General features: G+C 38.1%; 1 protein-coding gene across 2 annotated transcripts in view; it reads left to right on the plus strand.

The window, feature by feature from the left end:
- The window catches only part of igf2bp2a (insulin-like growth factor 2 mRNA binding protein 2a), a 66,141-nt gene that overhangs the window by 14,710 nt on the left and 25,274 nt on the right, over positions 1–26,157 (plus strand). For both annotated transcript variants that reach the window (XM_016680830.1, XM_007570302.2), the window contains exon 3: positions 24,571–24,619. In XM_016680830.1, the coding sequence (XP_016536316.1) occupies positions 24,571–24,619 (49 nt within the window). The remainder of the gene's footprint in view (positions 1–24,570; positions 24,620–26,157) is intronic.

The raw sequence follows: 26,157 nt of genomic DNA on the forward strand, positions 1-26,157 counted from the left end.
AGAGGTGTCAACCAGACAAATAACAAAGCTGGTCAATATTTGCAATAACATGTGTTACACCAGGGCTTGTTGTGCCAGTAATATCTTTTATTTTCGCTGTGTTTTCTCTAATGTTGCCGTATTTTGTCACATATTTGGTCTGTAGCTCAGCTCAGGGCCACCGTATTTGCAACATTCCTGTGTGTCCCAGTGCCGCTCGGGCCTCTGCGGCGGAGCGCAGCGCTCGCGGGGCTCTCCTGTAGTCTCAGCAGAAGTGCTGTTTTGTATTTGGCTGCTGCGATACGCCGTGAAGCCGGTTGTTTTACGCAGCTGTGCCTGATCCCGCCTCTGATTTGCTGAGGCCAGAGATGAGCTGGGTAATGTGGGCCAGGCAGGTGCTGCAGAGTAGGACGACTCCATCTGTCTTCCTGCCAAGTGGCCCAGTCCGTCACTTTGGGAGAGGAAGGACAGAGCATGCTCTGTGCGAGCGAGAGGGACGGCGAGGAAGACGCGGGTGGACGGGGAACAAGAACAGGAAGTTGCAGGGTGAAAGGGTGACTTTGAAGGTCCTCTTATTTTATTTTATTTTTTTACAACATAATCTGTTTGCTGGAGGAGTGTTGGATTATTCCTGTTATGATAGAGGTGAAGAAGTGCATCATAAAATGAGAACATTGTAGTCTCGCGGTGTTGTTTGCTACTGAACTCGCTACTATTTCCCAGAATACACCCGGAATATTTCCCTGAATAGGGGAGGTTTCAGGAAAACCAACAGCTCTGATCTGGCACCTGCCTGTTTATGCTTCTATGTGTTTGATAACCTTAAACAAGAATACCACCAATCTGTGGAAATAACAGATATAAAACTATTATTGACATATCTCATGCAGGCAAAAAATTCTTACTGTATGATAACCTTGAGTATAAATACCACAGTTTTGTAGTGTTTGAGATTAAATTTAAAACCCAAATGAGCTACTCGTAAGCTTTTCAGTGGTCGAATCTTATGTAGTATTTACTACTGGAAAACATTCAAAAGACCACCTTTGTCTTTTGGACACTATAAGCAGCTGACTGACAGCTTGCAGCAACAGGTGAGGGAGGGGGGGTAGCACCACTCTAAGCAGCCTGTAGCCTGATCGTATGTCATTTTAGCTACTGGAAATTTTTCAAATGATCACACTTGTGTTTTGTGGTTTGGATGTGATACACAATTGGCTGTCAGCTTGCAGCACCAGGTGAGGGAGAGGGAGGAATACTTTCTCTGCATTGGAAAAAAAAAAAAAAAACTGGGAGAAAAACATGTATAGAAAAATCTCTTGTATCTGATTGAAAAGGCTTTAAAGTCCGTTTGACACCATTGGTGTCAAACGGACTTTAATGAACGTCCTCAAAATATATAGATACAAATACTTGTTAACGATTTTTAAAACTTAAATAAAATTAGTTATCAACAAACTATTAAAACATTATAGCTACCGCGGGTCAGATGTTGCCTGCAGGCCTTGAGTTTGACACATGTGCTTTAAATAGTTTAAAGCTAAATATTATTGGCTTTTGCGTTGTGCCTTTTTTAAGTCTTTGCTACCAGTCAACCAGTGACACATTTTTGAAACTGCCCTTTTACCAGTCCACACACAGACGTTGTCAGTGACTGAAACAACACATGCAAACCTTTCTGTACATACATGAATGCTTCCATCATCACGTTCTGCTGATTGAAGCCGAGCGGCCGCGATCCGTCCCGCTCCGTCTTCTAGCTGTGCTGCATTTCAACAGCGTTGTGATGTGACCTGATGGGCGTCCTGTCCGTGCCGGGTTAAATCAAGCGTGCTCTGACACTTATCCAGTTGAAGCTGAAGGCTGTGTGCATAGTTCAGTCTTCAAGATAAAACAGTGGGCGTTAAAACAAAGTTAAACAGTGGGCATCCTCAGCTCACCAGGTCGGTAAATATTTGATGCCAGGGCAGCCATGCATACTTTCTTGCCGAGAAGGCAGGTTGGGGAAGTTGTTGAGGTTGCTGCTGTACGAATAATGTTTTTCCCCCCTCGGGACGTCTAATTATGATTACCATCAACACCTATATTGTCATGATATTACCATGTGTAACTTTATGTATAATTGGAAAATATATCTCTACACCATTTAACATAATTCATAAATTTAAGTATAAAAAATGGTGAATAATAGTAATCTAGCACACTGACAATGAAATGTATCATTCACTAAAGGCAAAATGTAAGTTTAGAATATTTACTCTGAATACGGATATGTACATGATTAGGTATGTAATATAAGCACATTGTACTGTATATGTACAGGTATCAAAATGATTGTAATTTCTGTCAGGATTGTATATTTATTACATTCTAACTTATAACATCTTGCATATCTGAACAAATCTCACACAATAGCAACCACATAATGTAGCTATGAAGTTTGCCTTCCTTCCATTCCCTTTGGTGCTAAGCTTATTGTTGCTCATGTATAAATATTTATCAGATCAAATAACATTATCAGGATGAACTTATTTTTTTATATTGTATGCAAATTACTGTACATGTTGTATGTATGTAGATGCATTCTTTTTGGTTCCCTTTACCCCATGCAGGGTGCAACATGTATTTTCTTCTATTTATATGGCTTAAGTGAATCAAAAAATGAAACGAAATGAAATTCTGTGTATGCTTAAATCATTCTTGTCCTTATTCAGTCTGAACAAAAGAAATGTACGTAGACTCCACTACCGTTCTTCTGCTGCACTCCGTTCCTCCCTCCCTCTTCCTCCTCCTCGCATGTGCATGTGTTGTGTCAGCATACCACCTAGATAGATGGCGTGTAATATTGTCTCTCGCTTCCTCCCTCCAGCTGTCAACGTCACCACTCCTCCGGCACACACACAGCGGAACGGCAGCGCATGCATAAGGGGGTGTAACCAGCGTACAACTCTATGCTATGTACTATAAGCTGAATGTGAGCCGCCCTATCAGATAGTGTAACCGAGACAGGCAGGTTATTCTTAGTGGAGTTGTGGTTACTGCTATTCAGATTCCTCAACAGTACAGTAGATGCCTGTGTGTGTATGCGTGTGTGTGTGTGTGTGTGCGCCACTGGTATCCTACCGAAGTGGGAAGAAGGCAGTCCGTTTCTGAGACGATTTTGTTTCAAGTGGTGTGGAGACTGACTCCAGGTGGCTTGGTTTCCGCTAGTTTGACGTCGCGGGGCGATAAATTACAGAGATGTAAAATGACATGCTTCAAAGGCGGGTTTGATGTCCGATAGGCAGCGGTGGAGATGTGGAGCCGCCGAAGATCATGCATCAGATGTGCTGCACTTTAGGAAAACAAAGGAGTCTCATCTAGCTGGACTCAGGATTGTTTTTCCAGTGTTTTTTCAGGCGTAATTGGTGCGCCCTTTGGATGGATGTACGCCCACCTCAGGCATTTGTTCATTTGTTGAGCGCTTACAGCACGTTGCAAAAGATGTGATCTCGCAGGTTCTCACTCAAACTCCCAAACACAGATGGGCTTTTTTTTTTTTGTTAACAAATATCAGCACTCCAAAGGACCATACCCACCAGCTCCGGTTTGCTTTTATTTTCACTCTGACTTTAGATTTTTGCTTGAACAGTTGAAACCAGGTAGTATTTACATACATTGAATGATTATTTTCATTCAAGGTATGAGAGAGAGAGAAAAAAAAGAGATTGTTAAACCTGACTAACCTATCCCAGTTTAAGGTCAGTTAGTTACACAAAAAATATTTCTGCTGGCAAGAGAGAGAGGCAGAGAGAGAGAGAGAGAGAGAGAGAGAGAGAAAGATTTTAATTAAACTTCTCAAATTCAGATGTTTAATCACATTTCCTCCTAATCAGATATAACTGCCTTTTAAACTTGGGTCAGATGTTTTCTTTCCACAAGCTTCTGACAATAGTTTGCAGGAATTTCAGCCCATCCCTTCTGACAGAACTGGTGTAACTTAGATTTGTAGGCCGCCTTTCTCACACATGCCTTTTCAAATCTGCTCACAGTTTTCCGACAGCACTGAGGTCCGGACTTTGTGATTCCACTCTAAAACATTAACTTTGTTGTCCTGAAGCCAATTTGTAACTAATTTGAGGGCATACTTTGGGTCATCGTCCATGTGGAAGACCCATTTGTTCTTAATCTTTACCTTCCTGGCTGACGTTTTTAAACATTGCTACAATTTCCATATGATGTAATCTATTTTGTGAAGTGCGCCGGTCCCTCCTGGAGCAAAGCTCCTACATAACGTAACGCATCCTCCTCCGTGCATCAAAATTGCTTTCTCTGGCCTTTCTCCTCCCAGTGTAACACTTGAGTTTCTGTTTTGTTTGACGATTACTCAACATATTACAGGATCAGCATGTGCCATGTTAATATTGCGCTGATTTGAATGCAGTATTGTTGCATTATTTGACTTACGTGTCAGGAGTCAATGAGTCATTCACCTTGTTGGACAGGAACTGTCCACACCTGATGACGACGCCCAAGATAATAAAGGTCACGCAGCATGTCGGAGTGTCATTATGACAGAAGAGAGCAAACAGAGTGAGGAAGATGTGGATTTGTGGCAGATGATAATATTTCACAACAACATCACGAGATTTTTAAATCTCATTCAGCCCCCTGTGATTTGGCATTTTACAGTGACTTTGAGTAATGGCTTCTTTCAAGCTGAGTGGTCTTACAGATTACGCATCACGATGACCCACGTCTTCATAAGGTCGTCTGCGTTTGTTCTGGGGTTTGATTTGCACGTTTCACAGCCAAACATGTTCATCTCTGGCACACAGAAGCCGACTCCTTTCTCGAACGGTGTGATAGCAGGAAATCCCCCATGCTGTTTATACTCATGTATAAATGTTTGAACAGATGAACGTTGCACCTCCTGGACAAATAGCGCCTAAGGATAAACTAATATTGTTAACGTACGCGATTCTCTCCCGGATATTTTAAAATATATCCACAGACGCTCCTTTATTTCATTCAACAGTTGTGAGTTAACCTGTCTGACATGATGTCATGCCTTGGGTTTTGTAAAAAAAAAAAAAAAAAAAGTTTTTATCATGCATCTTTTGTCATTCTGTAATTACAAACAGAAATAACTGCAGTAATAAAATAGAAAAAAAAGGTTTAGTGTGATTCAATGCTAGACAAAAATAAACAATTGTTTCTTTTTAAACAATGAATGTAGATATCTGGCATACATTTTACATATTACACTCTGGACAATCACAAAAGACAATGATCTGAATGCATTGTGTGTTTCTGTCACGCTCCGGTGTCAGTTCTCCTTTGAGGACGAACTTCCTGGTTTGTCAGCGCTACCCTCTCTCCTAATGACCCCCGTCTTTAACTTCACGAGGCAAACCAGCCTCACGTGTATTCTGCCAGGAAAGATGAAAGCAGCCGGCCTTTAAATGCTTGCAGATTTGTTTTGGTGTTCCTGTGTGGAGGAGGAGTGTCGTAAGATCAAGCAGGGCTACAAATATTTGTGCAATTAGCCGAATGAACCCTCGAAGGTTCTTTCTTATGAACCAGAAACCACCCAGCCGACCCCCTTTTTCGATGTGATTAATGCTTTGATTGCAATTCAGGTGGCACTTTTCAATGTTCACGTTGCGATAGAAGGTTATTTTTAACTTCTGTTTGTCCTTCAGCTAAATAACGCTGTAGGTTTCCTTGAGGTTTTGTTGTGCTTGAAACACGAAGCTGAGATTTCTTTGAGAGTTTTGTTCATCACAAAACTATGGGCAGTTTGCCGACTTTTCATTATTTTACCTGCCGAACCTTACCTTCACACCTGCCTTTAACTCCTTCACATTTAGTCGTGTTCAGGTCACAAATGCCAATTTATTGCATGTGGATTTTATGTCAAAAACCAACACAAAGTAGTGTAGGACAGTTAAAATGGAAAGAAAATGACACATGGTTAGATTCTCGATTTGATGTAGGTCTGGACTGTAACTCAGCTTTTTAGACACATTGCTATGTTTAAATTTAAACCCTGTTATCGTAGCTCCAGCTGCAAATAGGCTTCGTCTGGTGGATGGTGAAGCTCTGCCCATGTTTCAAGTCGTTTAGTTTAGATTGTCAGAAAATCTGAGCTGAGGATCTCTGCAGCTCTTCCAGAGTTACTATGGCTCTCTTGACTGCTTCTCCAACTGATGCTCTAATTTCTCAGCTTTTCAGTTTCCAATGATAGATTAAATAGCTGTATGTGAGATGTTCCAAGCTTGGGAGGCTTTTTTATTCACTTAACCTGATTTAACTCCATGTGTCCTTTGATTGTCACGATGATGTTTTTCTCTAATGTTCTCCAACAAACCTGCATAGAACATCTGGATCCCCCAATAAAGTATAATGGAACATGTGGCTACAAAGTGACAGAATTTAAGAAATATTTAGATGAATGAATATTTTTGCAAGATTTGAGATTTCCAGATTTGAAGATACAGGATTACAATATGACAGGGAAAATACCACTTCAGCCACTTGTGAGTCACATGGCACAAGAAGATCGAAGGTTTTCTGAACAGAAGCCCTACAGTGTAATTAATGCAGTGGACACTTTTTTCTGCATTTATAGAGGCTTATAGAAGCAGCACCACACTTAGGAGCAGAACCAGAACTGCCTGTTGCTGCACTTCAGAGTTTAAACCTTTAATTTCTCACCACCCTACCTGCATAAATCCTCTCTCTATGCATAATCCAATCCCTTCTTAATCTCTGGAGGTCTTATCAGACTTAATTTACTTTACTGGACTTCCACTCACTTGTGTGAAAAGGCTTTTTTGTCTGGGCTCCTTATTCTAGCTGGATCTCCTTTCATTCTCAGGCGTTTTCATCTTGAAAAAAACAAAAGGTTGTTGTTGGCTTTATTATTATTATTATTATTTTGATTTCCTATAAATCCAATTACATTTAAAGGTTTTGCTTGATATAAGTGTGAAGTTATCTGTTGTTCCCATATGGCGCCCTTCACTGTGATTATCACCATGGTAAAGATGTGCAAATGCTTTAAAATGAACTGATGTTTTATAGCTGAAGTGCGATGTATTGACAGAAAATGCTTAGCTCTTGAACTGTGAACTTTAGAGAGCCTTTTTAAACTCCCTTACAAGCTTCTTCACTGTGCTTAGTGGCAAGATAAACATCAATCCAGCCTTGTTTGTCATAGCTGCAATGTTGATGTTTCTTTCTACTTCCTATTGCTCTGACTGTAGACATTAGAGGTGCAGCTGTGCATAAAAAAATCATATGGTATTCGTTATTCAACAACAAAGTATGATCTTGAATCTTTCTTGACTTAGTAAAAACTAAGCGTATACAAACAATCATCAAAGTTCATAGTTAGAAAATGTACTTTACCTGACTATAAATGTTTTTTTTACCCAGATATGCAGCTTTCATGTAGGCCTGCACAAGGCAAAAAAAAGAAAAGAAACTTTGCAACTTATATTAAAAAAAATATATATTTATGACAAATTGAACTTAGCCAAACCATCACTGTTTCTCTGCCGACTGTATTTGTCTCAAAAACCACAAAGTTGCAAAAAGAAATCAAAACGTGTTGTGCACAAACCACCTCTCTGCACACATTTTAAGTAATGTCTTATTGGTTAGGTCCACATGCCTGCCAAACTGAAAGGTTCATCCTGAACATTTTCAGTTTGAACTGTTACATATCAAAAAAAATAGAAGCAAGTTTACATTGGCAGCGATTTTCCTCAAACCGTTTCCTGATATTCAAATCAACAGACATTTGCCTGAAGGGATTTTTCTTGTCCTTCCTATTTTAACGGATGGCAAAAAAAAAAAAAAAAAAAAATGGTTTCTATAATACAGCAAGTTGTGAGTTTATTAATAGTTAATCAGCAGTCTGGCCAACTTTTAGAAAGTAAAAATATTTTGAATCTATAACTCCTATTATTTTTTTTAATTTTGAAAAAAAAAATCTACTTGAAAAATTTTCTATTAAATTAATTGTATCAAAATTAATTTGTTATTAATTGCAGGGTTGCAGTTGTAATTTTGTAAAAACTCATATTTTATTCCATGATTTTTTTTTTTAAATACTAAATGTTAAATTTTTCTAGATATTTGCTGTAGTTCTACAATATAAGACATTTATAAACATATCAATCCTGGGTATTAGTACAAATTGATAGCGTGGGACTTTAGCACAAATATTTAATGACTGCAGCTGTTTTTATTCTTAGTTGATTTGCTAATTAGATTTCAATAATAGATGTAATTTATATTTGAACCATCCTATACTGGTCTGAGATTACTGGAATTACCTGAATTAGATTGTGTGTAACTGGATTTAAACTGTGCCTCTGCGCTTTTGCGCAAAGTGTCCTGAGAGGACTTTTAACCTTTTATAAATACACTGTGCTGAAATCATTTCAACTTAATTCCAAACCTTTAAAGAGTATTTAGATTTTGTGTTTAAATAAAGGTATTTATACGTTACTTGCACGTACCTCTTTATCTTTCATATGATTGAAGATGTGATTCTGTTAAAAAAAAACAAAAAGAAGCAAACACATTTTTCCAAAATTATTCAAAACGAAAGTGAAACCGGATTGCGTAACGGTCTTTCTTTAGAACAAAACTACATGCCGGTGTTTGGACAGTCAGGACTTCTCTGTCACAGCGGCTCCAACTCACAGACGAGTTTTTTCTTTTTTCTTTTTCTAAAATTTCGCTTCAGTTTCTCAGCGGATGAATATACACCCGCCTCCAGCTGGTTCCAGAGCAAATTTTCACTCTGTAAGAGTAGCTGCCCTTCAAGAAAGGGGGAGGGGAGAAATCAGAGGAGATGTGATGTGTGAGTTGGTGTGTGTGTGCCTGTGTGTGTGTGTGTGTGCATGTGTGAACAAGTAAAGCCGGCTGACTCCAGGGGGAGCAGGAGGAAGAAGTGAGGCGGGCAGAGAGAGGGACGATGAGAGATGACACACAGGCAGAGCAGAGTACAGCAGAGCGGGCGGGCAAACAGTTCGAGGGCTTGTTGATTGGTGTGTGTGCATGCTGTAAGTTGACCCCACTGGGACGTGCACCTATGGGCTCAGCCCTCCAGCTCCGGTGTAATACCTCATGGCTGGCAGATTAAAGGATGAGACCTGAGGAGCAAGCCGCACGGCTCGGCATAAAGCAGCTGAAGCAGCCATGAGGAGCAGCCAGCAGCGGGTCCACACCGCGCCGCAGCAGCATGACATGGTGTCCACCTGTCAGTAACTCCGAGCACTGAGGTGTGTGAGACAGCCAGTGGGTCTGAGAAGGCAGCAGGCGGCTGGCTATAGGTTTAGGGTGTGTGTTTTGGGCTGCGACCCTCTAGGCTGGCGCTGTGGCTCTGTGGTTCTGTCAGTGGCTTTGCTGACTGCGTGCTTTGTGGAGGGGACTCAGAGTGGAGCGGAGGATCCGACGGGCATTTGACGTCCACAGAATGGGACATGACGTGACACCGCATGTCCATTTGAATCACTTCTCCATGTGTGTTTTCTTTGGCTTTGTGTCGCAGGACACCGTTGCCCAGCCGTGGTTCCCGGGACACGCCGTCCTGCACGTTTTGCACGCCTGTTGCTCAAGCATGCTCGATTCAAAGGTGTGAAACACCTCTACGGCTCATCGTCAAGCTCAGCAAAAGTCAGTTAGTTACTCATCAAAGGGCGTCAGATGAGTAAAAGCGGGGAATCTTCTTAAACATGCAGGACGGTGTTGCTTTGACTCCGGGAAACACTGCTGGGTGATTCCAGTAGCAACGGAGGAACTCTTCATACCTCACTCATGAATAGGCCTGCATGTCTTTTTTACTCGGTGTGAAACTTGTGAGCAAGATGTAACACGATTTAGAAATGAGAACGATCTAGTGTTTCAGATTTGCTGTGTTGGAATTTTAAGTGTGTCTTTTTTATTTATTTATTTTTTTTATTATTATTGGGAGTTAGTGTAAGTAGCTCTAAATGAGCCCAGAGCAACATATTTGTGCCTTATTTTAAGTCTCCTGCTGACTGATGCACACTTTGAAGACTGAACTGGAGTTGTGCTGTTTTAAAAAGTCCGAGCAAGTAAAGATGGCAGAAGGTTTGGATTTGAAGACATCAAACATGGATCAGAGACACGTGATGTGTTAGAATTGCATCTTGTGGATGAAACCTTTCAGCAACACAACGGATATATTCATTAAGAGATGTGTGTGTGTGTCTAACACTGACAGAATGACTGGAAAAAATATAAATGAACTTATAAGAGGGACTAAATACGAGCACATTTGACTTGTCAAGATATTTTTTGTATTATTACTAAAGACATTTAGATATAATTAAAAATTTAAAATGAAATAAAATTATATCATAATCTATAAACGATACATATAAATTATTTATTTAGTTTCTACACTCACATATATTTGTAATTACTTTTAAATTGTAATATTTTAATTCCCCAAAATAGTTAAAATACACAATGTTACTAATTCTAATTATGTGATTTCTACTTTTTATAGTAGCCTGCATTTGAGTAATTATTTTGAGGCAATAATTAACAAGAGAATATTGACTTTGGACCTTTCTTTCAAGATAATTGGTGACATGACCTTTTCTTATAACCGAGCAATTTTATAAGGAAGTTAGAATATATATAAAAATGAAATATTTTTTGAAGGATTTTTGCTGACATGTAACGCTGAAGGTTCAGCGATAATGTGAAATATGGGTTGAATGGATGCATGTTACAGCAACAGGCTGCAGAAGAAAAAAAATGTTTTAAGCTAAATTAAGACGCAAACTGAGAGATAAAATAAGTTTTGTGTTACCAGACCATCATGCCACTCTCACTGCAAATCTAGTTAAAAAGAAGGCCTAGGCCCACACCATTCCTGTGGTTTAAAGTAATTTTTATAAGATACTGGAGAAACTTCTGGAGTGACTGGAGTTTCTCTCATTGTATTTCACCTTATTTTAGCAGTGCTGGTAATTATCTTTGAATTTTCCTTGTAAATAAAAGCTTTTAGGCTATTTTTGTTATGCATTTTTGTGTAAATGCCATTTTATAATAAGGCTGTGGTACTTTTACTCAAAGTTATTTGGTGAGATTCTCATAAAACTGAAATATAAATTAAAACTAAACGGCTTTAATTTTTTTGGGGGGGGGTAAAAAGAATCATCATTATGTAGTATAAACATCCAAGTTTTTGCCATGTAAAATAAAATACCTAATATCTGCGGTTCTGTAACATGTTTAACTGGAGCATTACCTGCTTTAATCTATTCAGAAAATATAAAATATTGTTCTCTATACTCCAATGCACTATATTAGATTTAAATCATCGCTCTAGGTCACGTAACATAAACAAAATAATAAAAAAAAAAACCACTGCTTCTGGTTTCTGTATTTACATTTTTTTTTATTAGCCAGCTGAGCAAGTGAGGATAGCAAGAGGAGACATATGTCAACAGGAAGGCTGCGGCTCACATTAGAGAAGCATGCGTTTCCCTGCTGAGCAGCCACACCGCACACTATCGAGTGAAGTAAGAGACGGGCAGGTGAACCTGCTGAATCCTGATGAGCCCTCGCCCACTGAGGTCTGGGAGTGAAACAGAAACAGGAACCTCAGCGCTACACGCTGAGATAAAACGTTTAGCAACGCCACGGAGCAGCAGCTTTGTTCACTCTGCGACGCAGAGTGTGAAATGTGTAAGATGTGGTTAGGGAAGGAGAGCAGATTCACTGTGTGTTTTCCAATGGGCTCGTGAGGATGTTGTTGTTTTTTGGTTTTCATGTCACATTAACAGCTGGAAGGACAAATAATATTTATTCAACCTAAAGGGGAAAGTATCACTAATATTTTTTTAATGGAAAAACTAAAGGCTTCGATGTAAGTAGACGTTATTATATATTGACAAAAGTAATTTTTTGCCATCAAAAATTAATTCTTAATTTCCTAACCAACATGCAACTTTGTATAACAACGTTGCTTGAATTTTAATTCTTTTTGTCACAATATTAAATATTTATTTTAAACTAAATGTACTATTTTCCGAAATAGAATAGCAAAATTCCTTCCTGCTGTTACCAGAATTGTCTGAATGTGGATTATTACAGTTATGTTAATGCTATCTATAACATTTATTGGTAATTTCATTTTGACAAAGCCTAAAGCAGACAAATAAATAAACAGAAAAACCCAAGTCTCACCAAAAGCAGAGTTCAGGCACAAAACGTGCTTTCTGAAACGGACCCCAGCTCTCCATCCACTGATAATCTTAAGTGAACAGGTTGCATGTTATTCTTGGATGCGCTTGGTTCTGCTAGACTGAAGTCTGTCTCATGTTGGATTCAACCAGCCCTTGATGGAAATTCCTGCAGCTTCTTCGGTGTTGCTATCTGCCTCTCTGCAAGACCAATTTCTGCCTTGTTTACGTTTATCCATTTGGGATCACAAATGAGGATTTAATAATGCAGTAATGTGAAGGCTAACAATAATCAGCTTTGAAGGAAGACCACTACTGGGTTCTGTCAGAGTTGACAGGATGACAGCGCAGCAGAGGGAGGAGGGACACAAAGCGTTGGTGCTAGGGTAGCAGATGCTGGGGCTTCGAAAATGTCTTGAAGAGAGATGGGGACGTCCATGTCTTGGTAGCACTCAGTAGGTCATTTCACTATCACTGAACAACACATCATCTTGTCTTTTCCCATTTTTACCATCACTTTTGTCCCGTACTTTGTCCAAGTATGACTGTCTTCATTGAGCTTTGATATGTAAATAGACCCGCGGAAAGTTTTACACCTTTGACGTTTACATTTATACGATGAGATCTCGGCGTTCCTTTAGAAATACGGTGCTTAGCAAATAATGGCTTTTGCCAAAAGATTTAAACGAGCAGAGGTCAGAAAGATTCAATCAGGATAGCTGAACCGATGGGAGATGTGATCAAAAGAAGACTGACTGCTGGAATGAAACGGCAAAGTATTTGTCAAAGCTCGCACACCTTTATGCAAATAGATTTGTTTGTCTTTCAGTGCAGCTGTACAGGATTTATATAAAATTATACTGTATTTTATTCAAAGCAATCTGGCAATTTAACAAGGTCGTGGACACTTTTGAGGGCCGTTGTAGGATTCTGTAAACGGTTTTTGCTGTTTTGATTTGCTGTGATAGCATAATATTTTTGAACAATGTTTTCATTCAGTTTGAATTAAATACCAGCTCAAACCAGCCTAATACAACTAATCTCCTAGGCCCCAGACCAGGGGTGGACAATCCTGGTCCTGCAGCTCTTAGATGTCTCCCTGGTCCAACATATTCCAATGAAATAGCCGAATCACCTCCTAAGTGGAGTCAGGTTCTCCAGAGTCCTGCTAATGACCTCATTATTTGATTCAGGTGTGTTAAACATCTAAAAGTTGCAGGACATCGGCCCTCGAGGCCTGAAGCCCACCCCTGCCCTAAACAATGTAGAGATAATAATACATTAAAACTTTGGGTCATGTACTGTAGCAATTAGTCATTCTTATTCTCAGAATCACAAGAATGGTAATTAATTTGTAAACAGAATGATTATATTGAAATATATAGTAATTTCAATATTACAAGGCTTTATAATACCTTAGCAGTGTGAAGCAAAGTCATTAAGTAAGTTGAGAATGAACGTATTACTAGCTATTTAAAGATTTAACTTTAATGAAATGCCCCTGTCTCTCTGAAAGGTAAGCACAGAGCTTTGTGGATTATTTGGATTCAAAATATCTGACTACTTGAAATAGAGAAAAGAAATTAATTCATAGGAACGAAGGTGTTTGGATGCTAAAAAAAAAAGCCTCATGTTTGACCTAGGTCTTGTTTCTTTCTTTTTTTGAGAAAGCAAAACACCTCATTTTCCAAAGTTCTTATGGAAATTACTTTTGGAAATTAAGTGAGAATAAATCAGCAACAATCTACGCAATTCAACTGCAAAAACAGTGCAGTGTTATTTTTTTTTCTGTTTCCAGAAAAAAAGCTCAGTTTCCACATGCCAAGATAAAAATGTTGACAGCCTTGCGCAGAATCGAAAGAAATCCCTGTGTTTCTTATTTGTTTCTCGCTGCATCAGAATTTGGTTTCTCGTTGTGCTGCAGGACATCTCAGGAGCTGAAGGACGACATTTAAGCACTTCCCTCATACAAATCGTTTTATCTCTGCTCCACAACAACTACCCAGGTCTCGGAGAAGCACTTAAGAGTGCTGCCCGGAAATGGACTGTCCTCAGTCTTAATCCGGAGAGGACACGGTGGGAGAGCCACCAGAGACTGAGACCAGGATATATACAGGATATCCTCTGCAATGAAGGGGTCTCCTCCTAAATATTGTTGACTTGTTGCTGCCTCTTTGGGATTTCAGAGCGTTTAGACGCTTAAGAGCTTAAGGGCCAAACCAGAAATCGGGTTAATTGAGATAAGACGATTCTGTTGTCGATGTAAAAAGGACCACCCCCTTATTTTCCTGGACCTACCTGAGTCGTATCGTGTGCTACGTTACACTCGGAGGCTTGCTTTGATAGACTGAGCCACACAAAAGACATATGAGAGATATTAGCTCACATACATGCAGTAGTAGGTGTAAATGCAGCTGGTCATTAAGATGATCACATTATGCTGCACTTAGGGCTGCACTGCAGTTATAAAAGGAGCAGAGAAATTAGTGTTGCTTACTGTGTGTGCAGACGGCATTGGTAATACGATCATGAAATAGGTGCATAATCACATCCTCCCCCACCGCGATGATTTATGAGCGCAGTTGTGTTCAGTTATAATTTATCTGTATAATATCACTTATGGTGGACAGATCACATTCCACTCAGTTCAGTTTCTTTTTTTCTGGGACTGGCGAGAAGTTGCGGTAAAGTTAAGTCAACGGCCAGTCCATCACATTTCAGATGAAAAAAAAAAAAAATCTTATTTTATTCAAATTTAATCTTCTTAAGCGTTAAGCAGCAAATTTGCTCTTATATGTGTGTGAAACAATGGTTGGTCTTTTTGTAATTTAAGTTGATCGCAGCGAAAAACAACACATCCGAATGTTGACAGCCAAATGGAGGCAGGAGAGAAGAAATGACAGGTAAATGGAGGAAAACAGGCTTTATCACTCAAGTGAATTAGGCGGGAGCTTTCCGGCTGCGGGGATGAAATGTTTGTGGAGTTTTGACTCTGTAAGAGCTTGACTGAAAGGCCATTTGGGAAGGCCTTTCAGTCAGCCACAGAGAGGCTCCCCTGCTGCGTGCAGGCTGGCATGCTTTACGAGGCGTCTCTGACGTCCAGACACAAGAGCAGGGGCAAACAGTGCTGCTGAAGGCCTCGTTAGGCTTAATGACGAGCGCATCGGAGAAACTTTGATTGCTTTCTTCCGCAGCAACCTCTGACGCTGTATTGTTATGCAACAGGGAGTTTTTAATGACAGAAGACTTGTTAGAAGCATATCAGGTATGACATTCGCACAGTAAGGAGGCAGTGTGTAAAAAAATAAAAATAAACACAGAAAAAAACATGGTTTCACTGCATTAGAACATCAAAACAAACATTTGAAATAAACACGTGTAAAATAATTCATCATTTTTGAACAGTTATTCCAGTTTATGCCTGTTTCAACCTGCAGCTTGTAGGCATCAGTGAAGCTAATTTGAGTCTGGAGAACCTTTGAGAATTATCAGCAAGTCAAATAAGCAGCAGAGTCACCTGTGTTGCATTTGATAAAATGTGAAGCTACAACAGTTTATTTGAATTATGTTTATCTTTTTTTTTTTTACATAGCAACACTTTTGCATCGGCTCTCTATTTGCCATTGATTGTTTTTAAAGACCAAGATTCTTCATCCATTGCAATATATTTTGTGTGCAACACTGCAATGCAAAACTTTTCTTCATAAGTCTGTCTGCGCCTGGTTGTGCAGCTGGTCATATTTTTAATTTTTGGAGGTTTTGCTGGTCCTCCTGACCAGGAATTTTCATTTAAACCAGGGTTATTATTTTTTATTTTGTTGTTGTTGTTGTTGTTGTTGTCTTGGAACTTCTCTGTTTATGGTTTAACTTGTGAGCTCCTTTAGCTTTTATGTACTTGTTGTTACCTGCACAGAGACAGTTTTATGGCAGGCTTTATTAGCTTGAACAATTAAAAGAAATGAAAAAATATATATATCTGGGCACCAAACAATTATCTGCAGAAGGACTGGCTTTTTGGGCAGCAATAGATGATGAAATTAATGACACAGTCAGTGGGAGAAGCAAACAGACCGGGAAGTATGCCTTAAGACAGAGCGAAACTGATGCAGAAAGGCCCTTAAAGTAAAAATCCACAATACTGCATCTCCTTGGAAGGATAAAGAAAACCTTTACAGGCAGTAGAAATCTGAACATCAGTATTAATTGTTTGGTAAGTCGCACTGGGAAAGACCAAACATCACACCACTATGTGTAAAGTTTAGCCAAAACCAAACAGGAGAAGCACAGAAGCAGGGGTAGGTCAAAGGTCAGCAAACAGGAGTTTCTAAAAGCTGCTAGAACAGGAGGCTGGATCAGGCCTGACTTTGGTATGTTGGAGCCTGATTAAAATAAGTCCTTTTGGTGAAAATGGTCCTGTAATTCTTGTGGAAATCAAATGGTCTCCCAGAGAAGCAATTTGCTATAATCTCTATTTTTATTTATTTATTTATTTTGGTTATGATTTACGTCTAAAATTCTGAGTATTTTCTTATTCTTAAATTTGGTTGCAAAATATAATTTTCTTTACAGGGAAAAGAGGCTCTTTTTTATAAAAAAAAGAAAAGAAGAAAAGAAAAACCCATTTTCCTTCTTCAGTCCATTTTCATTTGCCTTTATACACAAGCCTTTTTATTATTGGTATAATGTTTTGCTTTCAGTGGCCTTAATGTGCCGTCCAAATGTAAAATGTATTCTTAAACAATAATCATAATGTAAACTATCACATTTTTTGCTGGGACACTAATATAATCAGAGCGGTTCTTTTAGGCTTTACTTCCATTTGCATTGTAGGATTCAGTGCCTTAAGTACATTGGCTAAATTTACTTTACCTTCTTTAGAGCAAATAACATTTCAAATGCTTTGATTGTGAATTAATGAGTACTGTCAAGATGCTAGTGTGTCTCATGATTGGTGGAAATGCATCATTTTAGTACAAGCGAGAACAAAAGTTTACTTTAGTGATGCCCATTGATCAATCAGTTGGGCTTAATCCTGTTTTTTCTTGTTGAGGTCGTCACAGGTTAAACAGAAGTCAGACTTTCTTTAAGACATTGTAGAAAGAGAGAGAGAGAGAGAGAGAAAGAGAGGGAGTGGGTGTGTCAAACAGAATAAAAGCTTACCCAGAAACTTAATTCAGATGAAATCTGAACACAAATCCATGGGAATAACAAGGCTGGTGAAACAGGAGAGGAGCTAAAGGAACAAGATGGACAATGTGAATAGAAGACCTGACAAAAGCAGAGGGAAAGACGAGGCTTCCCACACAAAGGCCGACTTGATGATGATTCACACAACTAAACTAAGAAGACGTAATCAAGACAGGGTTCCTTACACTTTTGAGACAATACATGTTTAGGAGGCAGGCATGTAGAGTCTAGCCCATCTAATGTCAACATAAGAGTGAAAAATACTCTTGAAATGAAGTTTTTGTCAGATAACTTTGTAATCAAGACTCCTGGCAAAAACTCGCTTTACTAATTTGTCAATGGTTTGACTCTTAGCTGGAGTGATGAAGTCTGAATCATGACAGAAAGGACAGCATCCTTCATGCAAGCGACTAAAATGAGGTATCCCTGTAGGACGGCTGGGGTCAGACACCGGAGAAGAGACGGTGCTCCTCTACGTGTGACGGAGTCACCTAAGGTGGTTTGGGTAGATCGCGTCTCTTTGTAAGTTTTCTGGACAAGTCCTACCGAGAGGAGACCCAACAATCCTGAACTCATTGACGGACCATATGTCCCACCTGGCCTGGGACAAACTTTGAATCCTCTAGAAGGAACTGAAGTGTGAGGTCTGGGTTTCCTGTCTTTGCAGCAGGAGAAAATGAAAGGATGGGTAATTTTGTGAGAACCATCTGCAGGTTGTACTGATAAAAGCCAAATATCTTTGTCTACCTGCTAAGGGATTAAAAGGATAGTTCATTATTATTTTTTTAAAAGTTCTAATAAAATATTAGAACGATAGAATATCTTACCTGCTGTAAAAAAACAAACAAAACAAAACAACCTTTTACCATCTTTATTAAATTATTAAATCTAACTCTATATTGGTTGGGTCCAGAAATATTTTTATTGGCATTTTTTGAAAAACCAAATAACACAGATTTTGTTTTCACAAATTGAGTAAAACTTTTCACAAGCCACAAACAGTGTTTTAAAGATTTTAATCAGTTTAAACAACTGGTGTCTGTGCTTAATCAGGCCATATATTGCAGTATTTGTGCTTGTTCTCCCAAATATGCCTTTTCTAGTATTTTCATACTTCAAATAAAGCTTTCATCAAACCTAAACTGTGGATTTAAGAAATTCTAGTTCAGTGTACAGCAGATGTATCCAGCTTAGGTTGGAGTAGTCTAAGTTTATCAGATTTTCAACTCGACAATCAAATGTACACCGGACTGTAATACTCACTTTAAATTCATGCTGATAGGAAACTGTGGAGCAGATATTAGCGTCATTAGCTACAGACATTATTGTCATTAACTAAACGTTATCCCATTGCGTCGTCTCATAGACATGACAAACTGTTTGAATCTAGTCCGTGAATACGCCGCCTTAGACTTGCACACAAAGGACGGGAAAATTCACAACGAATGTTCAACTTTATAGAAATCATTTAACGGAAAGTTAGGATGTGGAAATTTAGAAATAGTCCAAATGGGAAACTTTTGGGTTTGATGAGTATGAATGGGAATTTACTGGAACAAACTGGAATCATGTTCACCATTGTGACACATAAAAATAAGCATTCTGTATTTTCATAGGCAGACAGCAAGGAGCTACTTCCAGTACCACATCTAATGTATTTACACAATATAGAAACTAACCACATCTTATGTCCCTTTGCTCAGTTGTGTTGCTACAACATAGTTGTGCTCTGGGACACAAAATGTGGTTCCAGCAGACCAGGCTGCTATAAATCATCTGATCAGGTGATGGATGAATGCACAGCGCGTGTAGGGGTTGGTGCTTCAGTTCATCTGGAGTGAGTGATATGCTGTATGCATGTTATTAAGGAATATCATAGCAATACTGGTGTATTTGTATGAAATGTCCTTGGTTTTGACAAGTTCAAATATGTATTTTCTTCCTACTTTATTTTCAAATTTCAGGTTAATTCAAATAAAACGTCCATACATTTTCAACAATGTCCTTAATATATAGTTTTAAAACGTTGAATGCTTCTTCAAAGCTTTTGTAAGTTAGTGCTGTTGGCAAGTTCGATGGATTTCTTTATTAGCCAAGTCCTTCGACACAGTAGGTCTATAACTCACAGAAAATCTCATTTTGTTTTTCAAGAATATAAGTCTCAAACGCAGCATCAGGCTCAAGAGCTCTCTCTTTATATTTGAATCTCAAAATAGCAGGTTAGACTTCTTGTCGTCGACATCACATATCTAAAAATCAAAAACTGTCCTTTTAAAATTCCTTTGACAGCCCAATTTCTGACTATTTTCAGGTGTGGATGCAGTAAATATTAGCTTTTCAAATAAAAACGACCACCCTCAGATATTTAAAGCCACAAATCAAGAAATTTTTTCTCCTTTTTTTTTTCTTGGCAGACTGTTTCAAACCAGCTGCAGGCAGCTTCAACAAACCTTAAATAACATCAACCTGAGCCCGTGTCTTCTGCCACAGCTAAATTTCAGGATTTTTCTAAAGAAGCTAAGAGAATGCGCCGAGTTCTCGCTTGAATCCAAACAAACGGGATGTTATAGCAGACACCTGACTCCTCCCTGGTTATGAAGCAGCTCATATGAGTTCTGCACAAACAGCTGATGTCTGCAGAGGACCCTGAAGGCTGCAGGGAGGGAACAGCAGATGTGGCAGGATGGCATGTAGTGTGAGCCGCTCCCTACTCCGGAGACACATGGAAAGACAGAGAGCGGTGGACCTCTGGTCAGCCGGTGGCCACAAATATGCTGAAAATGAGACATTAAAGGATTGTTAGGAGGTGCTGTAATATTTTCCGCAACATGCCTCTTCAGAGAGCTTTTGCCTTCATATGAGAGTGACAGGCAAGCAAGTCAATCTTAAAAAAAAAAAAAAAAGCAAGGTCACTATTTTGAAGTAAGCACAGCTAAAGACTCCAGAGTAATTTGGTTTTATGGAGGAAAACTTAATTTTAAATCCCACAAAAGAGGATAGAAAAAGTTGCAAAGGATGCTGCAGTGTGTGGTGTGGCATCTTGTTCTGCATCAAGATTACAGGCGGCATAATTATTTGGCAGAAACACAATAGAGGACTGGGCCTTGGATATCGCAGGATATTCACACAGACAACACTGAATGAAAGGAGCTTTTAGTGTCCATCGGAGGCAGCTCAGGGACGCCAGCCTTTGGGCTGTTCAGAGGTTTCAACTTGGCCATAAACACTTTTTAGCAATTGGCAGCTTTTTGCTTGCCATGTGGTTGTTTACTACGTCGGAATAGGTGATGTGTTTTGCCCGTGTTTGGACATCGGCTGCCAAAAGAGCTCTTTCATCAAGCCTCTTGCTTTAAACCTCCATCAGTGACAGAAAGCCTGCAGGCTGCAGTGTGGTGCGATCCTCTGGGAAATGTTGGCTTGTTTGTTTTGATTTTCTTGATTTTGTTTTTTCTTTGTTGCTGTTTATCGCTGAATAAAACACACACTTGACCGACATCACTGTTGCAATTTTTGGGTTTGCAATATTCAGTGCACAGTCAGGTTAACTTCCTGTTCCAGAGAAAAGTTTACTCAGACTTACCAAGCTTACCAAGGCACGAAGGCAATACTTTTTTAGGTTTTAATGATTTGATGGAGAGTTTTATTTTCAAGATGATGTAATTTATAGCATCAGCCATTTTCAAAACCCAGAATTAGGAGCACAAATTTGAATGTATGGTGGATTTTCCTTAATTCAAACTCTAATTCAAGATACTTAAACCTAATCAGACGTTTGTGGACAATTTCCGATCAGTTTTTTTGTTAAATTTGATCTTCTGATATCAATCTGATCCAACGTCAAGCCACTATGTGAGAGAATAATTGATTTAAAATTGGGTTTTGATCATTCAAAACAGTCGAAACTGACATTTTAAACTTACTTTTTCTTTTTTTTAGTGTTCTGATTAGTGCAGTTAGCATGGTCAACATTATTGTGGCCATGTCTTCAAGTAAAGGTAGATCTTTCTCCAAAAGGAAGCCAACATTTCCAAATCAGGCATCATCCACAAACAATAAAAAATACATTTTACTTTGAAATATTTTTTTGTATATTTGTGTACATTTTTAAACATCACTGATTCTGAAAACTTTGAGTTTTACTTTCTCAGTTAACAGCGTACTGAAAGAGTTGTGACTCGGTAACGGTTATGTTTGATGTGCCCTGATCAGAAAAAGATTAAACTTTTTAAAAGTGTATCGTACGTGAACTCGACTTTTAAAACAGATTCCCCAAATTTTCAAGAAGTGTTGAGGTCTGAGGTTTAGCAAAACCATTAAAAGCTTAATTTTCACCTTTTTTTTTTAACCATTTTAAAATTGTTTATGATTTGTGCTCGAGAAAACTGGCTAATAGTTTCTGTCTAGCTAATAAATCTGAAGTTACTCTACCTTCTAACTTTTGCATACTTTTTGTTGAAAGCACCTGCACTGGCAGTGAAACAGTCCCATAGGATGATGCTACCACCACCATGCTTGACAGTTGGTACAGTGTTCACAGATGCGACTCTTCAAGCCATCCTTTTGTCATTGTGATCTTTGAATGACATGTACATACATATAACTTATTGAAGTAGTAATTATAATACCTGTAGTTATTTAAAAATGACTTCAGGAGACTTTTCCTTGAACTCCTTGCTAAATTAAAAGACATAAAACTTAAATATATTTAAGTCTGTATGAATAAATCTGACAGAAACCTGGAAGGAAACGTAGCGGGTGGTCCAGGTGTCTTTTGCTCAGGGGTTTTTAACCAAATATTAGTGGCTGCGTATGCATTGCTTTGAACTTGTATGTGTAATTAAGCTTTTATGTGGATTAGGGAAAATTTAAAAGAGATTAAAATGTATGTGTCCAATTCCTGTATTCCACAGGAAATACAGTTCAAAGAAATTATTAAAAGCCCCAAAATGAGATAGTCACTGTCATGACTATCTCATGACAGTGATAGTCATGAGATTTATGAGGTTGATCTACGACTGTATTCGTCTGTAGTGTTATACTTTATGTCATGTAAGCTTGTTTAAGATTATGTTTGTTGCATTTTATAAAGTTTGACTTCTATACAATATGCTCTGTTGTTTTACTGAAAGCTTGGATGGATGTCTAAAGAGTCTGCTCCTTCTCTTTCTGCCCTTGAGCAACACAGTTAGAGACGTGTCTTTCTGTCCAGCTGCCAACGGGATTCTGTTCACTCGCTGCAAGAAGACAAATCCAGAGCCAAGGGTGTTTTTTTTTTTTTTTTGCTCTTTTGCTTTTTGAGAAAATACGAAATTTGCGTCTGAAAATTCCTGCATTTCATTCATTTCTGTCTCTCCTCTAGTTATACTCTTGAGGTAAATGCTTGATATGCTTTTTAAAAATGTCTTTTCAGAGTAAGTTAGCTGCGCGGTCAGGGCAGTGCTGCACCGCACTCTCTCACGTTAATGCTGTTGTTAACAGCTTGTGGGCACGGGTGGTTTGTGTGGCTTTGCTTTTTTGAGCTGAAAGACTCGCTGAAGGCAGAGAGACAGCGTGGAAACCCTGGATCCTAAAATGAGCAGAGTGGGACCTGGCTCCTAAATATTCTGATTAAGTTGTTAAAGATTTAGAGCTCATCAGATCTGAAACTCAGGTTTAAGCATCTTCGCCGTTTAAATCAACTAAACTGAAGGAAATAAATCAAATTCCTGTTGACTTGTTTATGTCTGAGGTTGGATTTTGTGTCTCTTATTCTTGATGATTAATTCAAAGCCAAAAACGGCTCTGATTAGGTCACCGAGGATGCAGACAACCCTTCATTTTACTCTAAACAGGGACTGATTTTTTCCCCCTTGTGTCTTTTCTAATCATTCTGAGTGTGATGAGAACATAGACAATTATTAAACTCATGTATCTACATTGGCCAAAACAAATGGATTTGTTTTTATATATATTATTCATATTTAATTGTTGTAGTCGTGAGAAAATTATCTAAGCTTGAAGTTTTGTCTTGAAATGTTGTATCAAAATATCAATAGAGGTTTAAATCTAAAATTTATTAAAATTTTGTCTGAAGGTAATCATCATCATTTAATTTACTTTTTAAAGCAATAATTATAACCACCCCCAATATTTTGACTAGCACACCTGTCAGATGGATTTATATCAATATTTTTATGACTAGATAATAATAATAATAATAATAATAATAATAATAATAATAATAATAATAATGGTGATGTTATTATTTATCATTAATATGAATATTCATCATTAATATAATAATATTTATTGCTTTTTTATTTCCTTCACAATTTATCAGAATAGTAATTATTTATCTAAATATATAATACAATAAATAATGTGATATAATTTACTTGCTTAAATTAATGTTACTTTTAATATAATTAAGTATGCTATAATAATAATAATAATAATAATAATAATAATAATAATAATAATAATAATAATAATGCTAAAGAAAAGTCAATAATAGTGCTTCTTTCATTCACTGTAAGCCCTCTAATACATAAAGGATTTCATATCTACCTGAATAAGTTGGAGATATTGTAAAACCATGGACACAATTTTACAGGGACTAAAGAAAAGCATGTTATAACAAACTGATTTCACTTGAAAAAAATATTTTATTATTAGTTTACTATTATTATTTTATGTTTATCTTGCTTAAACCAATCTTATGGGGAATAAACACAACTGATTAAACTCCTGAAATTTTGTTCTGGGTTTTGGTTTTGTTGTCCCCTTCTTACCACGCTCTACAAAACTTTCTGGACATACTCTTGCTCTTTATTAAAATTTCATTCATTAATTAATGAATGAAGATGTCTAATAATTAGGTTTCCTCGTGTTCTTCGGATGATATTATCAGAAATGATGAACCGTAGCCACACTGTTTCCCTCAGCACGTCTGGATCAGGTCTTGACTGCTGATATTGAACATTGGGTCTTCTTCCCATTGGTGACTGATGTTTACATCTAGAAATAAGGTCTGATTGTGAATTAATAGCTTTCCTCCTCAGTCGCTGTTACGATAAACCTGTTTATAAATATACTATAAATAAAGTGGCAGCTGGTTTTACTGTAAACCGATGACTGTAAAAGTGTGTGAGTTTGTGGTTCAGGTCCTTTAAATCCACTCCGTCTGTGTCTCTCATCTCTGCAGGAGTCGGAAGATCCAGATCCGGAACATTCCCCCTCATCTGCAGTGGGAGGTCAGTTGTTTTCTATCTCTGTTTGTGTGTGTGTGTGTGTGTGTAGGTGTGTGTGTGTGTGTGTGTGTCAGTGTGTGAGAGACGGTGATGCCCCGTTGAACAGCAACAGGCGGCACGTAAACCAGTTTCCTGACAATGAGTCACCGGCCTTTGTAGTTTGGGCCGAAGTGTTTGTGAGCACGCGTTTCGGTCAGTGTTTGTTACCGTGGCGATGACACTGCGTCGTTGTGTCAACATCTGTGTCCAAGTTCTCTGTGTTCATGTCTCTGCGTTATCTACAGAGAAACTCAAAACATTTAAATTAATTTAAAAAGTACTTTTAAGAATTTAAGAGAAAAATGTTTTGTGTTTAATAGATCATAATCCCGCTGCTGCTAATATAATATAACATCTTGACTCTTACAATCCTTCAAAGCAATGCCTGATTGTTAAATACATTTCAACATAAATCAGTGTTAAGTCTACATGCAGGCCTCATTTAGATCTGTGTAAGAACAAAATTTAAACTATTTGGCCTAAAAGTAATCTAAGCTTATAAATTCATTTAAAAAAGGCATAAAAGTCTGTGACTTATGCAAAAACTCAGATCTTCATTTAATCCAGGATGAATAGATTTCATTTACCTTTTTAATTAATTTTAATTTTTCACCGAAAGGATTGTATGATTTGCTTTATGAGAGCTGAAAATTGTGAAAATAGAGGCAAACATAATGACTTCTTTACATCTGTTTGAACTGTTCTCAGTATTGGAACCAAAGCCCATTTAGTTTTGCCAAAGAGCCGCTTTTTTCGGCATCAACAGAGACAAAGGTTTCATTTTGTTTTCATCAACATAAAACTGTCAGTTGCAAAGCAGAAATCCTAATTTCCGACCAGATGTACACTCTCTCACTTAGCCGCGGCATCTGCAACTCAGTTGCTCAGAGACACTGCGGCTATTTCAACTTGGTATTAGCTGATTATTTATTAGCTATGCTTTTATTAAGCCAGGAAAGAGAATATTAGATTTCTTTCCGTTTGCTTGTCAGCAGCGCACAGGATCTGTTGCATCACTACATTGTTCTCCATTTATCTGGAGGGAACTGCAGTCATTTTGGACCCTTTCTGGCATCTCATCTGGCATTATATTGAATTTGATGGACTATTTTAAGAGTTTTTTCCCTTGCCATATTTTGAGACCTGAGACCTTTCCTGGTACATTTCTGCGTACAGCGCCTCAACACTGTTTAAAGAGTTAAACTACAGCTAACCTGGTTGTTGTTTTGTCTTTCCCGACAATTATGTCAATCGCCTTAATTAATTTCTGACCCGTTTATTCTAACTTTGACCAATATATTTCTATTTTCTGGTTGAATTTTAAGTTTGTGTTCATTGTAAAACTGACAATTAAAAGCATAGATATTCTCCAAAACTTCTCTGGTATGCAGAGTTTTAAATTAAAATGCTTCAGATATTTAGACAAAGGTATTCATCTGAAAAATAAAAAATACAAACTCCGAACACCTAAAAAAAAAAACAACTAAACTAACAAAAAAAAC

This window comes from Poecilia formosa, unplaced genomic scaffold (genome assembly GCF_000485575.1).
Source record: "Poecilia formosa unplaced genomic scaffold, Poecilia_formosa-5.1.2 Scaffold257, whole genome shotgun sequence".
Lineage (NCBI taxonomy): Eukaryota > Metazoa > Chordata > Actinopteri > Cyprinodontiformes > Poeciliidae > Poecilia > Poecilia formosa.